The 22163-nt window shown below is 50.4% G+C and overlaps 1 protein-coding gene across 2 annotated transcripts in view; it reads right to left on the bottom strand.

Moving 5' to 3' along the window:
• Window positions 1–10989: 10989 nt before the first annotated feature.
• Window positions 10990–22163, bottom strand: part of TRIM66 (tripartite motif containing 66) — a 70653-nt gene continuing 59479 nt past the window's right edge. For both annotated transcript variants that reach the window (XM_088482779.1, XM_088482780.1), the window contains exon 18: window positions 10990–12237. In XM_088482779.1, the coding sequence (XP_088338905.1) occupies window positions 11983–12237 (255 nt within the window). In that variant the 3' untranslated portion in view covers window positions 10990–11982. The remainder of the gene's footprint in view (window positions 12238–22163) is intronic.

Below are 22163 nucleotides of genomic sequence, written 5' to 3'. Positions count from 1 at the left end.
ATAATCATAAGGAGACAATTATAATATTGTACACATATACAGTATAACATAGGGCCTCATCCTGAGACGGACGCAATGGTGATGCTAAGCGATTATCAGTGCGTCTGAGTCGCACCGTACATGCTGCAAGTTTCCATCACTGACGTCGCTTGCTGTGAGCATTTATTCGCAAACTGATTGACATACAGGAACTATTTGTGGGAGGTTTTGTGACGTGTATCTGCCTGAAACTGACATCACCTACGCAGTAAAAATGGCTCCAGTCCAGCATCTGTTATGGCGCTCATTCTACGCAACCATAGAGTTACTCAGAAGTCTGATAATGAACTGATCTGCGACTATTGCTGCATCTTTGTACCATGCTTACCCACTTTGGGGCAGCCCCTTCCGGTAGGGGGCTTCCAGGTCGGTGCAGAAGGGAGGGTGAGGGCGGCTTCAGTGGGCAGAGAGGGGGCATGCCGGCGTGATCGTGGCCCCGCCCCCTGCTTTATAATGCAGATATAACCGCACATAGCGGGGACTACTACTGGGGGCACTGCACATAGCGGGGACTACTATTGGGGGCACTGCACATAGCGGGGACTACTACTGGGGGCACTGCACATAGGGGGGACTACTACTGAGAGCACTGCACATAGCAGGGACTACTACTGGGAGCACTGCACATAGGGGGGACTACTACTGGGGGCACTGCACATAGGGGGGACTACTACTGGTAGCACTGAACATAGCGGGGACTACTACTGGAAGCTCTACACATAGGGGGGACTACTACTAAGAGCACTGCACATAGCAGGGACTACTACTGGGGGCACTGCACATAGCAGAGACTATTACTGGGGCCACTGCACATAGGGAGGACTACTACTGGGAGCACTGAACATAGCGGGGACTACTACTGGAAGCACTGCACATAGCGGGGACAACTACTGGGAGCACTGCACATAGGGGGGACTACTACTGGGGGCACTGCACATAGCAGGGACTATTACTGGGTCCACTGCACATAGGGGGGACTACTACTGAGAGCACTGCACATAGCGGGGACTACTACTGGGGCCACTGTACATAGGGGGAACTACTACTGGGAGCACTGAACATAGCGGGGACTACTACTGGAAGCACTACACATAGCGGGGACTACCACTGGGAGCACTGCACATAGGGGGGACTACTACTGGGAGCACTGAACATAGCGGGGACTACTACTGGAAGCACTACACATAGCGGGGACTACTACTGGGAGCACTGCACATAGGGGGGACTACTACTGGGGGCACTGCACATAGCGGGGACTACTACTGGGGCCACTGCACATAGGGGGGACTACTACTGAGAGCACTGCACATAGCGGGGACTACTACTGGGGGCACTGCACATAGGGGGGACTACTACTGAGAGCACTGCACATAGCCGGGACTACTACTGGGGGCACTGCACATAGCAGAGACTATTACTGGGGCCACTGCACATAGGGAGGACTACTACTGGGAGCACTGAACATAGCGGGGACTACTACTGGAAGCACTACACATAGAGGGGACTACTACTGGGAGCACTGCACATAGGGGGGACTACTACTGGGGGCACTGCACATAGCAGGGACTATTACTGGGTCCACTGCACATAGGGGGGACTACTACTGAGAGCACTGCACATAGCGGGGACTACTACTGGGGGCACTGCACATAGGGGGGACTACTACTGAGAGCACTGCACATAGCAGGGACTACTACTGGGGGCACTGCACATAGCAGAGACTATTACTGGGGCCACTGCACATAGGGAGGACTACTACTGGGAGCACTGAACATAGCGGGGACTACAACTGGGAGCACTGCACATAGGGGGGACTACTACTGGGGGCACTGCACATAGCAGGGACTATTACTGGGTCCACTGCACATAGGGGGGACTACTACTGAGAGCACTGCACATAGCGGGGACTACTACTGGGGCCACTGCACATAGGGGGAACTACTACTGGGAGCACTGAACATAGCGGGGACTACTACTGGAAGCACTACACATAGCGGGGACTACTACTGGGAGCACTGCACATAGGGGGGACTACTACTGGGAGCACTGAACATAGCGGGGACTACTACTGGAAGCACTACACATAGCGGGGACTACTACTGGGAGCACTGCACATAGGGGGGACTACTACTGGGGGCACTGCACATAGCAGGGACTATTACTGGGTCCACTGCACATAGGGGGGACTACTACTGAGAGCACTGCACATAGCGGGGACTACTACTGGGGCCACTGCACATAGGGGGGACTACTACTGAGAGCACTGAACATAGCGGGGACTACTACTGGAAGCACTACACATAGCGGGGACTACTACTGGGTGCACTGCACATAGGGGGGACTACTACTGGGAGCACTGAACATAGCGGGGACTACTACTGGAAGCACTACACATAGCGGGGACTACTACTGGGAGCACTGCACATAGGGGGGACTACTACTGAGAGCACTGCACATAGCAGGGACTACTACTGGGGGCACTGCACATAGCAGGGACTATTACTGGGGCCACTGCACATAGGGAGGACTACTACTGGGAGCACTGAACATAGCGGGGACTACTACTGGAAGCACTACACATAGCGGGGACTACTACTGGGAGCACTGCACATAGGGGGGACTACTACTGGGGGCACTGCACATAGCAGGGACTATTACTGGGTCCACTGCACATAGGGGGGACTACTACTGAGAGCACTGCACATAGCGGGGACTACTACTGGGGCCACTGCACATAGGGGGAACTACTACTGGGAGCACTGAACATAGCGGGGACTACTACTGGAAGCACTACACATAGCGGGGACTACTACTGGGAGCACTGCACATAGGGGGGACTACTACTGGGAGCACTGAACATAGCGGGGACTACTACTGGAAGCACTACACATAGCGGGGACTACTACTGGGAGCACTGCACATAGGGGGGACTACTACTGGGGGCACTGCACATAGCAGGGACTATTACTGGGTCCACTGCACATAGGGGGGACTACTACTGAGAGCACTGCACATAGCGGGGACTACTACTGGGGCCACTGCACATAGGGGGGACTACTACTGAGAGCACTGCACATAGCAGGGACTACTACTGAGAGCACTGCACATAGGGGGTACTACTACTGGGGGCACTGCACATAGCAGAGACTATTACTGGGGCCACTGCCAGAGGCAGATTGGGATGGAAAACCAGCCCGGGAAATTAATGGAAGCAGCCCTAATGGAGGTGAGGTTTGTTGAGAGCAGTAGCGGCTCCAGGCACGGCCAAGCCGGTCCGTCGCCCGGAGCGCTACTGTTTCCGGGGGGCGCAGTAAACGCCCACCACCCGCCCGGCGGTATAGGACATATATAAGCACAGGGGGAGGGAGCGGAGGAGGGAAGGGGCGGCAACACAGGACGGCACTGGGCGCAGCACAGCCTAGCGCCGGCCCTGGTTGAGAGGGCCTGATTCTGAGCTGCAGCCTTCCTTGCGTCTTTTGCTGCAGTTGCGTCTTCTAACGACGCTATGTACATCCGTGCCTCCGAATATGTAAGGACAGAGACGCCCACTGTCAGTGTGTACAGACGTTGCAATCATGCATTGTGCGTCACCACCATCAGTTGCACCATTTAACCTTTCCCCAACCCAATGCTAGGTGCAGATCATCAGTCTGTGTATGGCCTCCAATGTGAGCAATTGGGCGTCTCTATAAGCAAACACTTTCAACAACATGCCCATACTACGTTATATCTGCGTCTGATCAGCCAATCGGCTGTAACTGCCTAGGAATGCCCAACACATCCGTACTTCATCTCTGTACAAACACCATCGGGACATATATGAGGTATAAAGCACATACGCGCAGATAAAAAACAATGCAGAAGAAAAAAAACACATTGGTCCCCAAAGACAAAAACCCAACACATTGGCCCTGGCAGAACAAAAACTACAAACACATTGGTTCTCCACAAGAAAAACATAAAATACACAGAAAAAAAGCCAAAAACATTTTGGCCTCAACAAGAAAAAAAAATAGGGTCAGCGGTCTATGTCTCTGGGGCTAGGGTATGGTGGGTAGTGTATGTCCCTGGCCTGTAGGATGCTGTATATCTAGGAGGCCAGAGAGTAGGGTATGAGGCCGGGGGGAAGCTGATTATGGGTATGAGAGGCATAGATGGTATATATGGTGGGTACTGTATTGTGAGATCAGGGGTAGTCTGGTAAGTCAATCGCCCCCACCAGAGGCAGCGCCTGTAGCACGAGCTCCATACACTCTGCCACTGCTGGGGTTAGGGTGAGAGTAGTAGTAGGATGCAGGGTATAGGATGAGAGTGGTAGTAGTGGGAAGCAGTGGGTTGGATGGGAGTAGTAGTGCAGATCAGGGGCAGGATGGGAGTCAAAGTAATTTGGGGTAGGCTTCAAGTAGTAGTGTGGAGCAGTGGGTAGACTGGGAGTAGTTGTTCAGAGCAGGGTGCAGGATGGGAGTAATAGTGGAAAGCAGGCACAGGATGGGAGTAGTGTGGAGCAGGGGGGCAGGGTGGGAGTAGTAGTGTGGAGCAGGGGGGCAGGGTGGGAGTAGTAGTGTGGAGCAGGGCAGGAATAGTAGTGTGGAGCAGGGGGGCAGGGTGAGAGTAGTAGTGTGGAGCAGGGGGGCAGGGTGAGAGTAGTAGTGTGGAGCAGGGGTGCAGGGTGGGAGTAGTAGTGTGGAGCAGGGTGAGAGTAGTAGTGTGGGGCAGGGTGGGAGTAGTAGTGTGGAGCAGGGTGGGAGTAGTAGGGTGGAGCAGGGGGGCAGGGTGGGAGTAGTAGTGTGGCGCAGTGGTGGTGGTGGCCTTTTAAATTTGGAGCCGGCCGCTAGGCACTCACGTCTTGCGGACGGGAAGCCAATCAGAATCAGCTACGTGGCTGTTTCTGATTGTCTGCCGGTCCGTGCCGCCATTGGTTCACAGAGGTACAGGGGGTGAGAGAAGGAATAAGGTAGTGGTAGGTGCAGGGTGTGAGAGAGGGGTGCAGGAGTGGGAAGTAGGGTGGGAGTAATAGGGTGGAGCAGGGGGGCAGGGTGGGAGTAGTAGGGTGGAGCAGGGGGGCAGGATGGGAGTAGTACTGTGGAGCAGGGGGGGAGTAGTACTGTGGAGCAGGGGGGAGTAGTACTGTGGAGCGGGGGGGGGGAGTAGTACTGTGGAGCAGGGTGGGAGTAGTACTGTGGAGCAGGGTGGGAGTAGTACTGGGGTGCAGGGGGGGAGTAGTGCTGGGGAGTAGGGGGGGGAGTAGTACTGTGGAGCAGAGTCGGAGTAGTACTGGGGAGCAGGATGGTAGTAGTGGTAGAAATAAGTGGGCACAATGGGAGTGAAGGGGACTCTCTGGGAAGAATTAACCTCCACTCCGGGTGTCACCTTCTCTCTGCATGGGTCCTGATCACCGTCCCTCTTGCGCTGACAGCAGCAAGTTTGCACATCCAGAGTGAGTGAGTGAGTGAAATGCTCCTTCCAGTGCGTCGACCCACGTCCCGCTATTCCAGCGCCTACTCTGTCACAGGACTCCCAGCCATACAGCTGCAGCCTGCACACGCCCGTTTCATCCCCGCATGGTCACTTCCACGCCGCCTCCCGCAGCCCCAGGGGATGGTCCGGCCCTGTCAATCCCACAGACATGGAGGGGGCTTCTGACGGCCGGTGGCAGACTCGAGGCTGATGGAGAGGGCGATGTAGTAACGCAGTGATGGTGCAGCCGCGAGCTTCCGGTTTCCTGGAAGCGCGGCAGACAACATGCAACTCCGACCCGGCCAGCAGTGTCGGGTTGGCCAGCCCTGCAGACTGGTTCGTGGGACCGGCCCAGCGGGAACTCTCCCGCTTTCCCGGCAGCCCAATCCGCCCCTGGCCACTGCACATAGGGGGGACTACTACTGGGGGCACTGCACATAGCAGGGACTATTACTGGGGCCACTGCACATAGGGGGGACTACTACTGGGAGCACTGCACATAGCTGGGACTACTACTGGGGGCACTGCACATACTGTAGGGGGGACTACTACTGGAGGCAATGCACATAGCGGATACTACTACTGGGGGCACTGCACATACTGTAGGGGGGACTACTACTGGAGGCAATGCACATAGCGGATACTACTACTGGGGGCACTGCACATAGAGGGGACTACTACTGAGGGGACTACTACTGGGGGCACTGCACATAGGGGGGACTACTACTGGGAGCACTGCACATAGCTGGGACTACTATTGGGGGCACTGCACATAGCGGGGACTACTACTGGGGGCACTGCACATAGGGGGGACTACTACTGAGAGTACTGCACATAGGGGGGACTACTACTGGGGGCACTGCACATAGCAGAGACTATTACTGGGGCCACTGCACATAGGGGGGACTACTACTGGGGGCAATGCACATAGGGGGGACTACTACTGGGAGCACTGCACATAGCTGGGACCACTACTGGGGGCACTGCACATAGTGGAGACTACTACTGAGGGCACTGCACATAGGGGGGACTACTACTGGGGGCACTGCACATAGGGGGGGGACTACTACTGGGGGCACTGCACATAGGGGGGACTACTACTGGGGGCACTGCACATAGCGGGGACTACTACTGGGGGCACTGCACATACTGTAGGGGGGACTACTACTGGTGGCAATGCACATAGGAGGGACTACTACTGGGGGCACTGCACATAGCGGGGACTACTACTGGGGGCACTGCACATACTGTAGGGGGGACTACTACTGGGGGCAATGCACATAGCGGATACTACTACTGGGGGCACTGCACATAGAGGGGACTACTACTGGGGGTACTGCACATAGGGGGGACTACTACTGGGGGCACTGCACATAGGGGGGACTACTACTGGGGGCACTGCACATAGGGAGAACTACTACTGGGGGCACTGCACATACGCTAGAGGGGGACTACTACTGGGGGTAATGCACATAGCGGATACTACTACTGGGGGCACTTTACATAGGGGGGACTACTACTGGGGGCACTGCACATAGCGGGGACTACTACTGGGGGCACTGCACATACTGTAGGGGGGACTACTACTGGGGGCAATGCACATAGCGGATACTACTACTGGGGGCACTGCACATAGAGGGGACTACTACTGGGGGCACTGCACATACTCTAGAGGGGGACTACTACTGGGGGTAATGCACATAGCGGATACTACTACTGGGGGCACTTCACATAGGGGGGACTACTACTGGGGGCACTGCACATAGCGGGGACTACTACTGGGGGCACTGCGCATACTGTAGGGAGGACTACTACTGGTGGCAATGCACATAGGGGGACTACTACTGGGGGCACTGCACATAGCGGGGACTACTACTGGGGGCACTGCACATACTGTAGGGGGGACTACTACTGGGGGCAATGCACGTAGTGGATACTACTACTGGGGGCACTGCACATAGCGGATACTACTACTGGGGGCACTGCACATAGAGGGGACTACTACTGGGGGCACTGCACATAGGGGGGACTACTACTGGGGGCATTGCACATAGGGAGAACTACTACTGGGGACACTGCACATACTCTAGGGGGGGACTACTACTGGGGGTAATGCACATAGTGGATACTACTACTGGGGGCACTGCACATAGCGGATACTACTACTGGGGGCACTGCACATAGAGGGGACTACTACTGGGGGTACTGCACATAGGGGGGACTACTACTGGGGGCACTGCACATAGGGGGGACTACTACTGGGGGCATTGCACATAGGGAGAACTACTACTGGGGACACTGCACATACTCTAGGGGGGGACTACTACTGGGGGTAATGCACATAGCGGATACTACTACTGGGGGCACTTCACATAGGGGGGACTACTACTGGGGGCACTGCACATAGGGGGGACTACAATGGACGCAATTGTGCACCAATGGTGGAGTGTTCAGAATCACTGGCGGAGTTTCAACATCCAACATACTTGCCTACTCTCCCGAAATGGCCGAGAGTCTCCCGAAAATCAAGTGGCTCTCCCGGCTGCCCAGAAAAGCAGACGGAGGGGGGACGATGATGTGATTACCGCTGAATTACGCCATTATAATCCCACTCCCTGCTGTAATCGTGGCATTGTGTAGTGGGGATGTGGCAACAATGACGCAATGGTGTGGTTATGCCCGCCTATGCAGCGCCACGCCCCACCAGTTTGTACCAGTGAGATGAGGCCATAGACCCCCTCTTGCTAATGCGCCAGTTAAATAAATATTAATTTTACTTCTTCCTAGAGCTACTATTTGGGAGCCTCATTGTGCAAACAAACAGATAGAGACTCTGGAGATTCGTCTCCGTAAATTGATGAGTTTCTCAGATTACACCGTGAATTGATGCATTAACAAAATCGCTGCAAATTAACCCATTCATTAAACAAGGGAACCAAGTGATCAGCTCGGAATGAGTTATTAATCATATAAAACAAATTGTAATATAATAGTTATAGCTGGAAAGTAAAGATTTATTTTGGAGGGCAGCGATGGGAGACGTCTCATGCAGGGTTTGTACGATGCAATTAAACCTGACATTTTGTATTAATGTGGAACTATCCAACAGTCGCTGGAGAGGGGGTTCGGAAAGTTATAAAAGTTTATTTATGATCCTAAAAAAAAAAAAAAAATGGTGGAAATTATTTACGTTAATAAACCTCCCTCCCTTTTTGGTTATATGCCGTGCACATGACCTGTTAGAGATGGGATCGCAGTATTTACCTGTGTGCGGCCCAAGTACTCGTGTGTAAGGTGTTATCTAGCTGGGTGCCCACCTAGATCCTGTGCAACCGTGTGGTCTCTGATTGTGCTGTCTGAATGAGAATGCATGGGTAACATTTACCTATACGTTCTAGAGCACACCAGCATGGGTACACCATGACAGGGTCATGGGCGGCCAAGGTTCATTGATGTGAGTGAAGGCTATCCCGTCTGGTCTGATCCCACAGAAGAGCTACTGCAGCACAAATTCTTCCCACACACCATAATGGACCTGCATTAATAGTAATGCAGAGATCTCAGTTACATACACGTTTGCAAGCTTATGGTAAGCCACCAGCCAGGGCAAGGCGTCTTTGCTCTGGTGGTCCTACACTACATGATTATAGCCCTACTATGGGTTATACATTTATCCATTTGGAAATTGTGAGCCGGCACACCTGCCTAATATTGTGTAGGTTCCCATTGTGCTGCCGAAACAGCTCAGACCTGTCCAGGCATGGTCTCCACAGGACCTCTGAAGGTGTGGTATCTGGCACCATGATGTTGGCAGCAGATCCTTTAAGTCCTGTAAGGTGCGTGGTGAGGCCTCCATGGCTCAGGCTTGTTTTTCCAGCACAATCCACAGGTGCTCGATCGTATTGAGATCTGGGGAATTTGGAGGCTAAGTCAGCACCTTTAAAATCTTTGTCATGTTCCTCAAACCTTCCTGAACAATTATTGCAGTGTGGCAGGGGGCGCATTATCCTGCTGAAAGAGGTAATTGCCTTTAGGGAATACCGTTGCCTTGAAAGGGTGTACTCGGTCTGTAGCAATGGTTAGGTCGGTGGTACATGTCACAGTAACATCCACATAAATGCCAGGACCCAAGGTTTTCCCAGCAGAACATTGTCCAGAGCATCACACTCCGCAGGCTTGCCTTCTTCCCGTAGTGCATCCTGGTGCCATCTCTTCCCCAGGTAAACAACACACACACGCACCCAGTCGTCCATATGATGTCAAACGTGATTCATCAGAGCAGGGCACCTTCTACCGCTCACGTGGCCATTATCTGCGCTATTGGCGAAGCACAGGAGTGGGCAAGGGCATTCTGATCGGTCTGCGGCACCATGTGTTCTGACACCTTTCTATCATAGTCAGCATTGGCCCCACACACACAGACCCCGTCATTGGCCCCACATACACAGACCCCGTCATTGGCCCCACATACACAAACCCCGTCATTGGCCCCACATACACAGACCCTGTCACTGGCCCCACACACACAGACCCCGTCACTGGCCCCACATACACAGACCCCGTCATTGGCCCCACATACACAGACCCCGTCATTGGCCCACATACACAGACCCTGTCATTGGCCCCACATACACAGACCCTGTCATTGGCCCCACACACACAGACCTCATCATTGGCCCCACACACACAGACCTCATCACTGGTCCCATACACACAGACCCCGCCACTGGTCCCATACACACAGGCCCTGTCACTGGCCCCAGACACACAGACCCCGTCACTGGCCCCACATACACAGACCCCGTCACTGGCCCCACATACACAGACCCCGTCACTGGCCCCACATACACAGACCCCGTCATTGGCCCCACACACACAGACCCCGTCACTGGCCCCACACACACAGACCCCGTCACTGGCCCCACATACACAGACCCCGTCATTGGCCCCACACACACAGACCTCATCACTGGTCCCATACACACAGACCCCGCCACTGGTCCCATACACACAGACCCTGTCACTGGCCCCAGACACACAGACCCTGTCACTGGCCCCATACACACAGGCCCTAAAGCTGGCCCCATACACACAGATCCCGTCACTGGCCCCACACACACAGACCCTGTCACTGGCCCCATACACAAAGGCCCTAAAGCTGGCCCCACACACACAGACCCTGTCACTGACCCCATACACACAGACCCTAAAGCTGGCCCCATACTCACAGACCCTAAAGCTGGCCCCATACACACAGACCCTAAAGCTGGCCCCATACACACAGACCCTAAAGCTGGCCCCACACACACACCCTGTCAGTGGACCTATACACACAGACCCTACAGTTGGCCCCATCATATGGGCCCAAATGCATGGCCAATAGTAGGCCCCAATTCTACAAACATAGCTGTGTCCTGTAATACAGTAAACATTTCAGAAATGGAAACAGGCAGCTATTCATTGCTCTTAGTAAATTAAGGTTTATTTTCACTTTACAATCGAAATTTGAAAACTTTTGCTAAGAAACAACTGTAGTAAAACTATTTTAACATTAAACTCTGTAGGTCGCGGGTCACCAATGGAAAATACAACATTTTATATACAATTTAAACTGATCAACTTCATTTATAAAGGACAATATTTGTGGTCACTGTAGAATTGTTTAAATTAATGTAGGAAATGTTTCCAGGTGGTAAAAATGTGTTTTTTTTTTAAAGACACTTTAAAATATCTTATATGAAAGTATGAAACCAAAAACAGGTTCTTGAAATCAACCAATTTCCGTCAGAAGAGAGATTAAAATCAATTTACAAATACAATTTTTGTACGCGATATTTTCTTTGAAGAGAGAAACCTTTTATCCTGTTTTTATAATGCGGTGACTGTCTATAAGGAAGCGTATCACAAAATATGACCTTTTACCAAAATCATTTGGCTAAATCCTCCGTTGATGTGGAACAGTGTTGCGGCTCAATCAGCAAATTGTCCTGTAAATATATAGTGGGAAAAAACTGTACTAAAACGCGTTTCTTACACATTGTTTCCATGGCAGTGTTGGCAGACATACAAAACATTTTTCATTCCTGGGTTTTGGCTTCTAGGTGAAGGCAACTACATATGTGCATTGTATGTCGCAGGTCCAACAGGCCTGACAGCACATATGGAGCATCCGTACAGCAACCATCAGAGCCACAATGCTACTAGTCCATCCATATGCCACGGTGGCACGCCTGTTACACACATTGTCCAATTACAAGCACTGGCAGACCAAGTTTGGTGGCCAACACCAATATTGACAAAGTCTTTCAAGCCCAGACCAGATGAAAGAAAAACCTTCAGCGTATGTTGTACCTGCTCTAAGAACACATCATAGCAGATATTAATAAATAAAGAAGTCACCAGTTCCAGTTATTTAGCTTCATCTTAGAAGTCCTAGATGGCTCAACAAATGGTTCTCCTGACATTGTCAAGGTTCAGGCTCAAGACTCAACATAGGTTGAATTCCTTTGTTTTCTGGTTGATGATATGGCGTCTCCTTCTTTTGGGCTGCACACAGTCTTGCCCATAGGACGGCCAATGAAAGCCCTTCAAAGTCATGTGACAGTGTTCAGCGCCTATCTCCTCCGTCTCAGAGTCATCTTCTTGCGGAAAGGGGAAGACTCTACCGGGGAAAGATTCTTTCAACATGTCCTCGAAAATCAGCTCCAGGTTCCGTCCCGCCTCGGCGACCTCTGAGTCTTCCTGTTAATGAAATGGGAAAGAGAAATTAAAATCCTCAATTCACTAATGATGTGATATTCGGTAAGAGCTGTTAGATCGGCATGCTATATTATAGAGCGCATCTTTGCCAGGATGCGGAGTCTTGCTGAGTCTCAGGGGCCAGAACTTTGGTGGCACCACTGTTGGTTAGATCTTCTCATGTTATTGTTCAGTTATTATAACTACAAAGAAAATTGTTGAGTTGCAACATTAATCAGTAAATCTAAAATGCTACTTGTCTTATATTCTTATAAAAAAAGTGATATGGGACTAGTTAACAATAAAGAGATGAGGGATAAATCTGCTGGTAGTGCTGTATACATATAGTCTAATCCAATTCTTCTGCCCGAGTGTTGGGCAATCGGATTGCAATGAGCCATGACCCTGTGCCTTTCCGGTTGTACACGGACCTCACACATTCACACAAGTGGGAACCATCAGCCATCCTGGTTTTCAGTCATGCAGTTTTTATAGTTTAAGATGTAGTGTTTATTCTAGCACCCTGCATGTGTGACAACCTGTGCAGTACCTGTTTCCTGCCTGGGGTGCCGCTGTCTGCTCTGGTGCTTCTAGCCCACTCTGGTCCGTATCTCAGCAGTTTGTTGCATTGGCTGAGTGTGCTAGAAGCACCAGAGCAGAGAGTGACACCCCAGGCAGGAAAGAGGAACTGCACGTTTTGTGACAGGTGCAGGGTGCTAGAAGATGGATACACACACTCCAATGGTCGGCTAATTGCTATAGAATTACCAAATTGAAAGACCAAATACATTTGTTAAAACGGAATGTATTACCGGCGTATACTTATAGAGAAATAAGCAAGGTAGAGGGAAATAACAATGGGGAAAAAAAGGTAATAAGGAAAAGTAATAAGGAGAAATAGAAAGAAAGTAATCCACTTGGTGTAGTACAATATATTTAATATGTATATAGATAAGAAAAAAAAAGGCGTGATATGCCTTTATATAAGATCTAGTATTAAAATATTCAATTAATAATCTGGATACAGAGGACTATGGGCCTGATTCAGACCCTCTCGCGAGCGCACCGCAAGTGGGTCGATGGTCCCCCACTGCGCATGCCCCAGCGAGCGACTGCTGCTCCATCGCTCCTGGGCTCACTACAAGACGGGGCGGCTGTCGATATTGATTGACAGCTCGCCCCGTTTTGTAGACGGGGAGGGGGGGTGGCTGTGCAAATGGAGGCGTTCCTGAAGGAACGCCTGCCGTTTGGGGGCGGCTCCACTGACATCACTGGTGATGTCAGTGGTGAGCTTCTGGCTCTATTAGACCCGGAAGCTCACTGGGGCTTGCGGCAGACGAGACCCTACCACAAGGTTTTCGTTGCAAGCCCGATGGTCGAGACCATCGCGACCATCACTAGGCCGCTCGTAAAAAGCTGTGGGTGGTCACCCACATCTTAGCGAGCGGCCAGGAGGCCGGCTCCAATACAAAAAAAAAAAACGTCCCGATTCAGAGCGAGCGCGAGCGCAAAAAAGGTATAGCCTGCGGAGAGGCAACATATAATTGAGACAAAGGGCCTGATTCAGAGCCGGACGCTATTTGCGCTCGCTGATTCAGAAAAAGGGGCCGGCTATTTAAATTGAGCGATCGCTCTTTGCGGTCTGTTGACGCCTCTATGTCTGAGCGAGCATACGAAACATGCGCTCGCTATTTTGTAAAGACGCCCCCTGGCCGCTTGCATCCTACGTCATCTCCGCTATTATTTGATTAATCGAGTACATCGAAAGGAGTCTGAACTGCTCGCAGTGCTTGTGGTAGGATTTTCCTACCGCAATCATGCGAACAGTTTAGGCTAAGAGACAACCAAGTGACGTGGCCGATGACGCTGCTTTGTTAATTATGCACACCCTTAAAACGCCCGTTTTGACCGTTTGGCACGCCTGTGTTCGGATCTCCACTCCCCGTTTTCAAGCACCTTCCCCTGTTACCACCCACAAACGCCTCATCCTGTCACTCAAATTAGCAGGCACTCGCTATTTTGCGAGCGCTCGATTTCCGACCGCAATGACTGGTTGGCGCATGCGCATTACGACCCATACGCATGCGCAGATGTGCGAACATCGCTTGGAGCGAACGAGCGGCCGCTTACGAGCGGCTCTGAATCAGGGCCAAAGCTCGCTGCAAGTTGGCCAATAAACACAATAAGCTAAATGTATATTGCCCTTAATCAGAGCATACAGTCTAGTCCAGAGATCTGTTCCTCCTGTCACATTGGCTGAATTAGGATCCACAGTTGTAACCAAGTATAGTCACGAAGTTTGAAATGCCACACTGTTATTTTACAATAGCTGTGTGTGGCCCAAAATGGATGTGGGTAGGATGCCAGCTGTGCAGTATATTGCTGCTGGGTAGGATGCCAGCTGTGCAGTATATTACTGCTGGGTAGGATGCCAGCTGTGCAGTATATTACTGCTGGGTAGGATGCCAGCTGTGTAGTATATTACTGCTGGGTAGGATGGTTACATACATGACCCAAAGATGGTAATAATCTTCACTCTGTATATGGCACTCACCATCTCTGGTGTATTCGTAGCGCCAATGTCCCGTTTTCCCAGCCTTTACTGGTCCGGTTTATAGTTGTAGCGGGGAGTGGGAATAGCAGCTGCATTCCTCGCTGGCCGCAGTTGTCACGGACTCCCCTGTTGTTTGGAGCGCACGGCCGCACTTCCGGGTACTGGGTGTGCGTCCTTCCGGTGTCTCGGGGTAATAGAGATAGCTGAGTAGAGGGTTCCTCCAACTAGTTTCTCCCCTGTGGGGCTTCGTCAGGGATCCCAATGTGACAGGAGGAACAGATCTCTGGACTAGACTGTATGCACTGATTAAGTGATATATACATTTAGCTTATTGTGTTTTCTGGCCAACTTGCAGCGAGATTTGTCTCAATTATATAGAGCGAAGTTTTACCGCGCTATACCCCCTATTTGTGGTGTGTGTACCTTAGTCTAATAAAGATTTGGATGGATAATGAGTGAAAAATCTGTTTAATGGTCAACCACAGAATTGTAATACATATATTTGTGACAGAAACTATACAGGTATAGAAAAAGATTGTATCGACTGAAATACAATATCACAACCCTGTAATAAATGTACAAATGAGGTTGCTCACAACAATATACACTCAAATAATGAGGATACTACGGAGTATAGACAAGAAAATGAAACGCAGTATTGGGGTAAATGCACACTGAAGTGTCCAGATGGTTAGCAAATTGACGCCATGCTAGTTCATTCAATGATATAGGATAGAGGCGTCCCGCTTACCTATAGGTCCGTTCCGTTCCAGGCTGGGTACTGGAGGGGTAGAGCTGGTTTGTGGCAAGAAATGATAGTCCCGACCAATGGTGTGGGGGGGGTTATGGATGAGGGGGTTTGATAGCTGGATGACAACACTTGTTACCTGCAGACTTGCTTTGAAGGAGCTTGGAGTGGAGTCATGCTGGTTACCAGGATGAGACAGGCTCACAGGTCAGACAGACACACTGACAGTGCTGGGAGACAGGATCACAGGTCAGACAGACACACTGACAGTGCTGGGAGACAGGCTCACAGGTCAGACAGACACACTGACAGTGCTGGGAGACAGGCTCACGGGTCAGACAGACGCACTGACAGTGCTGGGAGACAGGATCACAGGTCAGACAGACACACTGACAGTGCTGGGAGACAGTATCACAGGTCAGACAGACACACTGACAGTGCTGGGAGACAGGTTGACAGGTCAGACAGACACACTGACAGTGCTGGGAGACAGGCTGACAGGTCAGACAGACGCACTGACAGTGTTGGGAGACAGGCTCACAGGTCAGACAGACGCACTGACAGTGCTGGGAGACAGGCTCACAGGTCAGACAGACGCACTGACAGTGCTGGGAGACAGGCTCACAGGTCAGACAGACGCACTGACAGTGCTGGGAGACAGGATCACAGGTCAGACAGACGCACTGACAGTGCTGGAAGACAGGAGCACAGGTCAGACAGACGCACTGACAGTGCTGGGAGACAGTATCACAGGTCAGACAGACGCACTGACAGTGCTGGGAGACAGGTTGACAGGTCAGACAGACACACTGACAGTGCTGGGAGACAGGCTGACAGGTCAGACAGACACACTGACAGTGCTGGGAGACAGGCTGACAGGTCAGACAGACACACTGACAGTGCTGGGAGACAGGCTGACAGGTCAGACAGACACACTGACAGTGCTGGGAGACAGGCTGACAGGTCAGACAGACACACTGACAGTGCTGGGAGACAGGCTGACAGGTCAGACAGACACACTGACAGTGCTGGGAGACAGGCTGACAGGTCAGACAGACACACTGACAGTGCTGAGAGACAGGCTGACAGGTCAGACAGACACACTGACAGTGCTGGGAGACAGGCTGACAGGTCAGACAGACACACTGACAGTGCTGGGAGACAGGCTGACAGGTCAGACAGACACACTGACAGTGCTGGAAGAAAGGCTCACAGGTCAGACAGACACTGAGCGGCATATTTATTAATATTTTTTTGCTAAAATAATGTGAAAACATGGTTAGGCTTAGTTTAGGGTTAGAGGTAGGGTTTTCACACCCGTTTCACATTATTTTAGTATTACTTCAGAGTATCAAAGGTCTGTTGGTGGAGAATTCACAACATTTTTCTTCTTGCCCTCAAATTCGCATATACCTATAATGGGAAATGCGATCCGTTTCACATTTACTAAAGGCAAATTGTAAAATTATACCGGAGGGTGCCTTGCAAGAATAATACCATCTTCACATAGCATTATGCAGGCTTCCCTCCATTTCCCCTACTGCTGCTCTGCCCTTCTGGCTACTGACAGGCAGAGCAGAGCCGGAAGCCAGCTTCTGTGATCAGCCTGTGTGTCTAATAGACCACAGGCTGATCACAGAGAAAATAAATAGTTATAATAGAAAATAAATAGTATAAAATGTACCTGTATCCAGGTTTTGGTGATCGGTGAGCTCCTTCTGTGACCTGTGCAGTTAGCTAAAGTGCAGTGAAAGTCCTGGCCAGCAGCACAGCTGACCGCACAGATCAGCTGATCGGGTCACAGAAAGAGATCACCGATCCCTGGGTACAGGTAAACTGATTTCATTCTTTTCTATAACAGATGGGAGAGGGGCAGTAAGAGGAAGCCAGGAGCTGAGCAGCAGCACATAAAGGGGAGATCTAGGGGATCAGGGAAACTCATCAGGGAGGGAGGCATAGGGGTATATTCAATTGGCCGCGAGAAAAGCCAAAAACCCGCACCTGCGAGGTATTTCCTGCAGGTGCGGGTTTTTTGCTATTCTATTAGGTGCGTGTTTTTAATAAAAACACGCGCCGGGAGGTTTTTTATTGCGCACCTCCTGAGCAAGCGTGATTTTTCCAGAAATCAATGTTCTGAGGAAAAATCACGTGTACTTGCTCTGACAACACCCCCCCCCTCCCCAAAGGGCTAATTAAGCAATTGGAAGTATCCAATTAGCTTAATTAGTCCTTAATTACTCACCTTCCGAAGCGCTGTCTTCTGCATCCAGCGTCGGGAGCCGGCTCTTCTGCTGCAGCGGTGAGTATGTCAGTGTGTGCGCTGTATGTAAGTGTGTATGAGTGACTGTGTGGTGTGTGTATGAGTGCATGAGTATGTGTGTGTGTGTGACACCCGGTGCGGTGTGTGTGGCCCCCCGGAATGGGCGCTGGGAGAACTACATCTCCCAGCAGCCCTTGCTCCTCCAATCAGCCCCCGGGACTCCCAGCAGCCCCCTCTCCAGTAAGAAGAGAGAGGGGAGGCCGCTGGGAGCCGCGGAGACCCCGACAGGTAAGTGATTTTTTTTGGGGGGGGGGGAATTTACGCGGCGCGTGGTTTTCAGTGATGAAAACCCCGCGCCCACTGTTTTTTTAATTGAATCCCGCGGGTATCGGGAGCGCGCATACCCGTGGGATTTCGAAATTGGTCGCGAGGGGCGCAAGGTTTTTTCCTCGCAAAACCCTTCGCGGCCAATTGAATATACCACATAGAGAAGAGGGGCACAGAGGAGGTACGGGTGCACGGGCTTTGAGGCAGGGGCATAGAAGAGGCAGTAGCACAGTGGAGGAGTAGCTGGCACATACTCATGATATGTTTTGCAAAAAGTACACAAGAAGTGCGGGGAAGGGATTCGCAGGGACAGAGATTTCTTGCCAGCTCTGTCCTGGGATGCGAATTATAATACATTCATGAGATATTTGCAAATATCACGTTGCAAATTGACTCCAAATTAATGCATCACAACCGCATCTGAGATGCAGATTGTAATAAATATGCCCCTTCAGGCAACTACAGACTCCCCTCTTCCTGAGCCCCCTGATAGAGATGCTCAGCACACAATTGGTCTGTTCTTGAACAAGTTACACCCCCCCCCCCCTCCATCTAGTCACAAGCATTGTAGTGACTGTCCAGCAACTGGTGAAGTGGTCTAAGCACAGGAAACCCACCCTAGGGGTGCTCCTGCTGCTTCCACATCAAAGAGAGAATTTGGCGATCTACAGAAATGACACAGAACTAGTGCGTTCAAACATCACAACATATAGGAGGTGAATAGCAGTGATTGTATAAGGTTGGGGGAGGAATGTTGCTATCAGTGAGGCATTAGACTGTAATAATCTCTCTGTAATAGGTTTAGCTATGTGTATATATTACAGGAAAGCTGCAGCGATGTGCTAATATTTCACGTCAGCGTAGGATTATAGTAAAACATGAGCCATTGCAGCAAGGCCGCAGTGACGTCTCAATAGCCCAGACATTGCGAGGAGCAATATATGCTGGTGACGAGATCCATCAGGGACATTTAAAAATCTATTTCAGCGCACAATCAGGTACGACGGAACATTCACTCCTCCTGTTACATAACCCCATTCATCATAACACGCTGCTCCTCTGCTCATGTTTCATTCTCCCATTACTGCTGATATCATTTACCTGCAAGCTGATAGTGCCAAATCTCTATCACACAATGAGGTTAACTGGCGCGGGCTCGGGTATTAAATACCCATTGTGTCACTTCTGAAATTGCACTAATTGACTTTAATTAATATACACTGGCAACAGTCGGCGCAGTGATGGATGCCCTGACAAACAATTAGATTGTGTGAACAGACTCGCATCCAAGTTCTGATGGGTGAATACTGGCTCTGACACGCCGGTGATGCCAGGTCGTCTGTGCCTGACACCCATCAACCTAATCCCTTGGTCCGGCAAACAGCTTCTACACTATTATAATCCAAACTGGCACAATTATTTTTTTTTAGAAAACAATGTAGCTGTCAGGATTTTGGCCAGGCTGGCACTGTATGAGCAGGATGTTTGCAGCACGCTGGCAGGTGTGTCACCCAGGGCAAGCATTGGTGCAGAAGCTTGTCAGGGGTATCAGGCGCTATGTACAGCCACATGACTCCTGGATGGTGCCTGAAATCTGCATAGTAAGTTTCAACGCTCATTATGCAGCTGCGTAGCGAGCAAAGTCGCTGCAGTTGCTGGCAGCCGCGAATGCCAGGGGATGTAGTTGGTATCCCGACGGTCAAGATCCCGGCGCCCAGAATGCCAGCAGCCAGAATCCCGGCTGCAGCATCCAAACCGCTGGCATTCCGACGGTAAGTATTAGGTATTTGTTATTTTCTGTGTTCTGGAATAAACCTGTAACCGCGACCTCCATTAAACTCCGCCTAGTGTGTGCCCAGAGTCTACTGCGCAGGTGATTTCCTCACTGCGAATGCGCAGAATGCTGGGAAAATGGCAGGGGTAGCCATTTTCCAGGTGTTTTGTGCATGGCTGCGACACCCGATGAGGGGCTTCGGAGAGATAAGTATTAGAAAATATGGGTGCAGGGGGTGCGGTGTGGGCCCCCCCCATGTGCACTGCACAGCCTGCACCCATTATAGATACGCCCCTGATTATAATGGACCCATACTAGTATGGAGACAAGTCCAGCTCAAGTTTGACTAACCAAGTTCTACCGTAACACAGATGCTTCACCTAGGGCTGCTGTACAGGAGGGTGACACCAGGCTTTGGGGTGAATTCATCAGACCAATAAACTGATCTCTGGGCCAAACAATTTTTGTTGAAATTTTCCGACTTATTTTGTTACCTCATTTTGGGATACAGTGTTCAGGTGGTTTAGTATATCCATGATAAGGAATGGGATTGAAATGCCGGCGGCTGTTTAGCCACCGGTTCAAATCCCGACAGCGGATGCCCAACAGGGGCAGGTAAGTACCCTAACCTCCCCTGTCTCCCCCTTAACCCTCCCTTATTGGTGCCTAACCCTATCCTTCCCCCTGGGGTGCCTAACCCTAACCCCCCTTTACCGCCCCCTAAATCTAACCCTAACCTCTCCCTGGGGGTGCCTAACCCTAACCTTCCCCTCTAGGGGTGTCTAACCCTAATCTCTCCCCCCCCCAAACCTAACCCTAACCCCGCTAGACTCCATAATCCTAACCCCCCTCCTGTGGCTAACGCTAAGGGCGCCCCGGACTTACCTTAGTACGTAGCGTTCCCGCTAGGCTGTTTCAGCGGGGCACCACACCCTGCCCTCCGGTGCGGCACCCAGTATAAATACATGGTAATATAATATCAGACTGAGTAAATATTGTCCCAATTTAATCCAATAAACCTTAAAAAAAAATTTCTTGGAAAACACAAATAAATACTAAAAATATCTAAAAAAAAAAAAAAATTAATTATGCATAAAAACAATAAAAGGAATCAAAAAATTAATAATGTATCACACTTCTCTTGTGCAGAACATTAAATTAAAGGGAAGTGTAGAGGGATACTCTGCAATGCAGAATACCACCGTTGGGGGAATGTCTGGCAGCCCCCAGGGGGAATGTTGAGTACTATTTTTAGGCCATCCACATCATCATGTCCCCCCAATCTTCGCCAATATTACCTCCCCCAATCTCTACTCAAATCATGATATCCCCCATTAGTCCCCCAACTCCATCCCCACACTCACCTATGACCTGGCCAGCCGGCTCCTGCTCCCTTTTCCTGTTTCTACTGCGCACACTCTGTAACTTCTTTCTCAGGAGAGGTCATCCCTTTCCTTTCCCTCTGCGCAGATTTGAAATTTGGAACCCCATATTTTGCCATATAGTAGATCCCCAATTTTTTTTTTGTTTAATTTTTTCATTGGAGCAAATAACACCGTACATCAAAATAATATGAAATAAATAAAAGAAAGGATCCAATACAAATTCGAGAAAATAGTATACGTAGTGTCATAACATATAGATATTCCAGGATATTTTCATATAACTGCATTCATATCTGTGTTCGTCTTGTCCAACATTTAATCCAATACAAATTAAGATTTAGACACCTGGTAATAGATAATAAATAATTGATAATTTACTAAGTAAATAAATAAAAAAAGGGGGGGGGGGGAATCCAGCACTCACCCACCAGGCAACGTAATAGGAGGTTCACCCAGGAGGGTTCTGTTTTCATACCATTGGGTCAGACGCATACTATGATAAATTTGAGTTGCAATGAAACTTTCCCAGGTATCAAAGAAAAAAGCGACCCTCCTCTCCTTCTCAAACACCACCTCAATCCAATCCATACAGAAAATAAAATTAAATTTTTCTTTATATAATTGAAAATTGATGGGAGTTGGGTGTATCCAATCCTGCAAAATGGTCTTTTTTGCTGCGGCACTTATGGCTAGTAATAGTTTCCTGCTCCCCGCGGTGAGCCTCTGACCCTTTGGAAAAATACCCAGGATGGCCCATTCTGGAGTAAATTGTACAAAATTGACTAGATGGTTTTCAGCATCCCGTCGTACTTGCCTCCAAGTAGATCTCCAATTTATACTATGCCATACAGTAGTTCCCTAATTCATACTATGCCATATAG

The sequence above is a fragment of the Taudactylus pleione genome, unplaced genomic scaffold (assembly GCF_031769625.1).
Source record: "Taudactylus pleione unplaced genomic scaffold, aTauple2 ptg000295l, whole genome shotgun sequence".
NCBI classification, from domain to species: domain Eukaryota; kingdom Metazoa; phylum Chordata; class Amphibia; order Anura; family Myobatrachidae; genus Taudactylus; species Taudactylus pleione.
The sequence above is the reverse complement of the archived record's forward strand: the minus strand, read 5'-3'. Positions and strand labels throughout refer to the sequence as shown.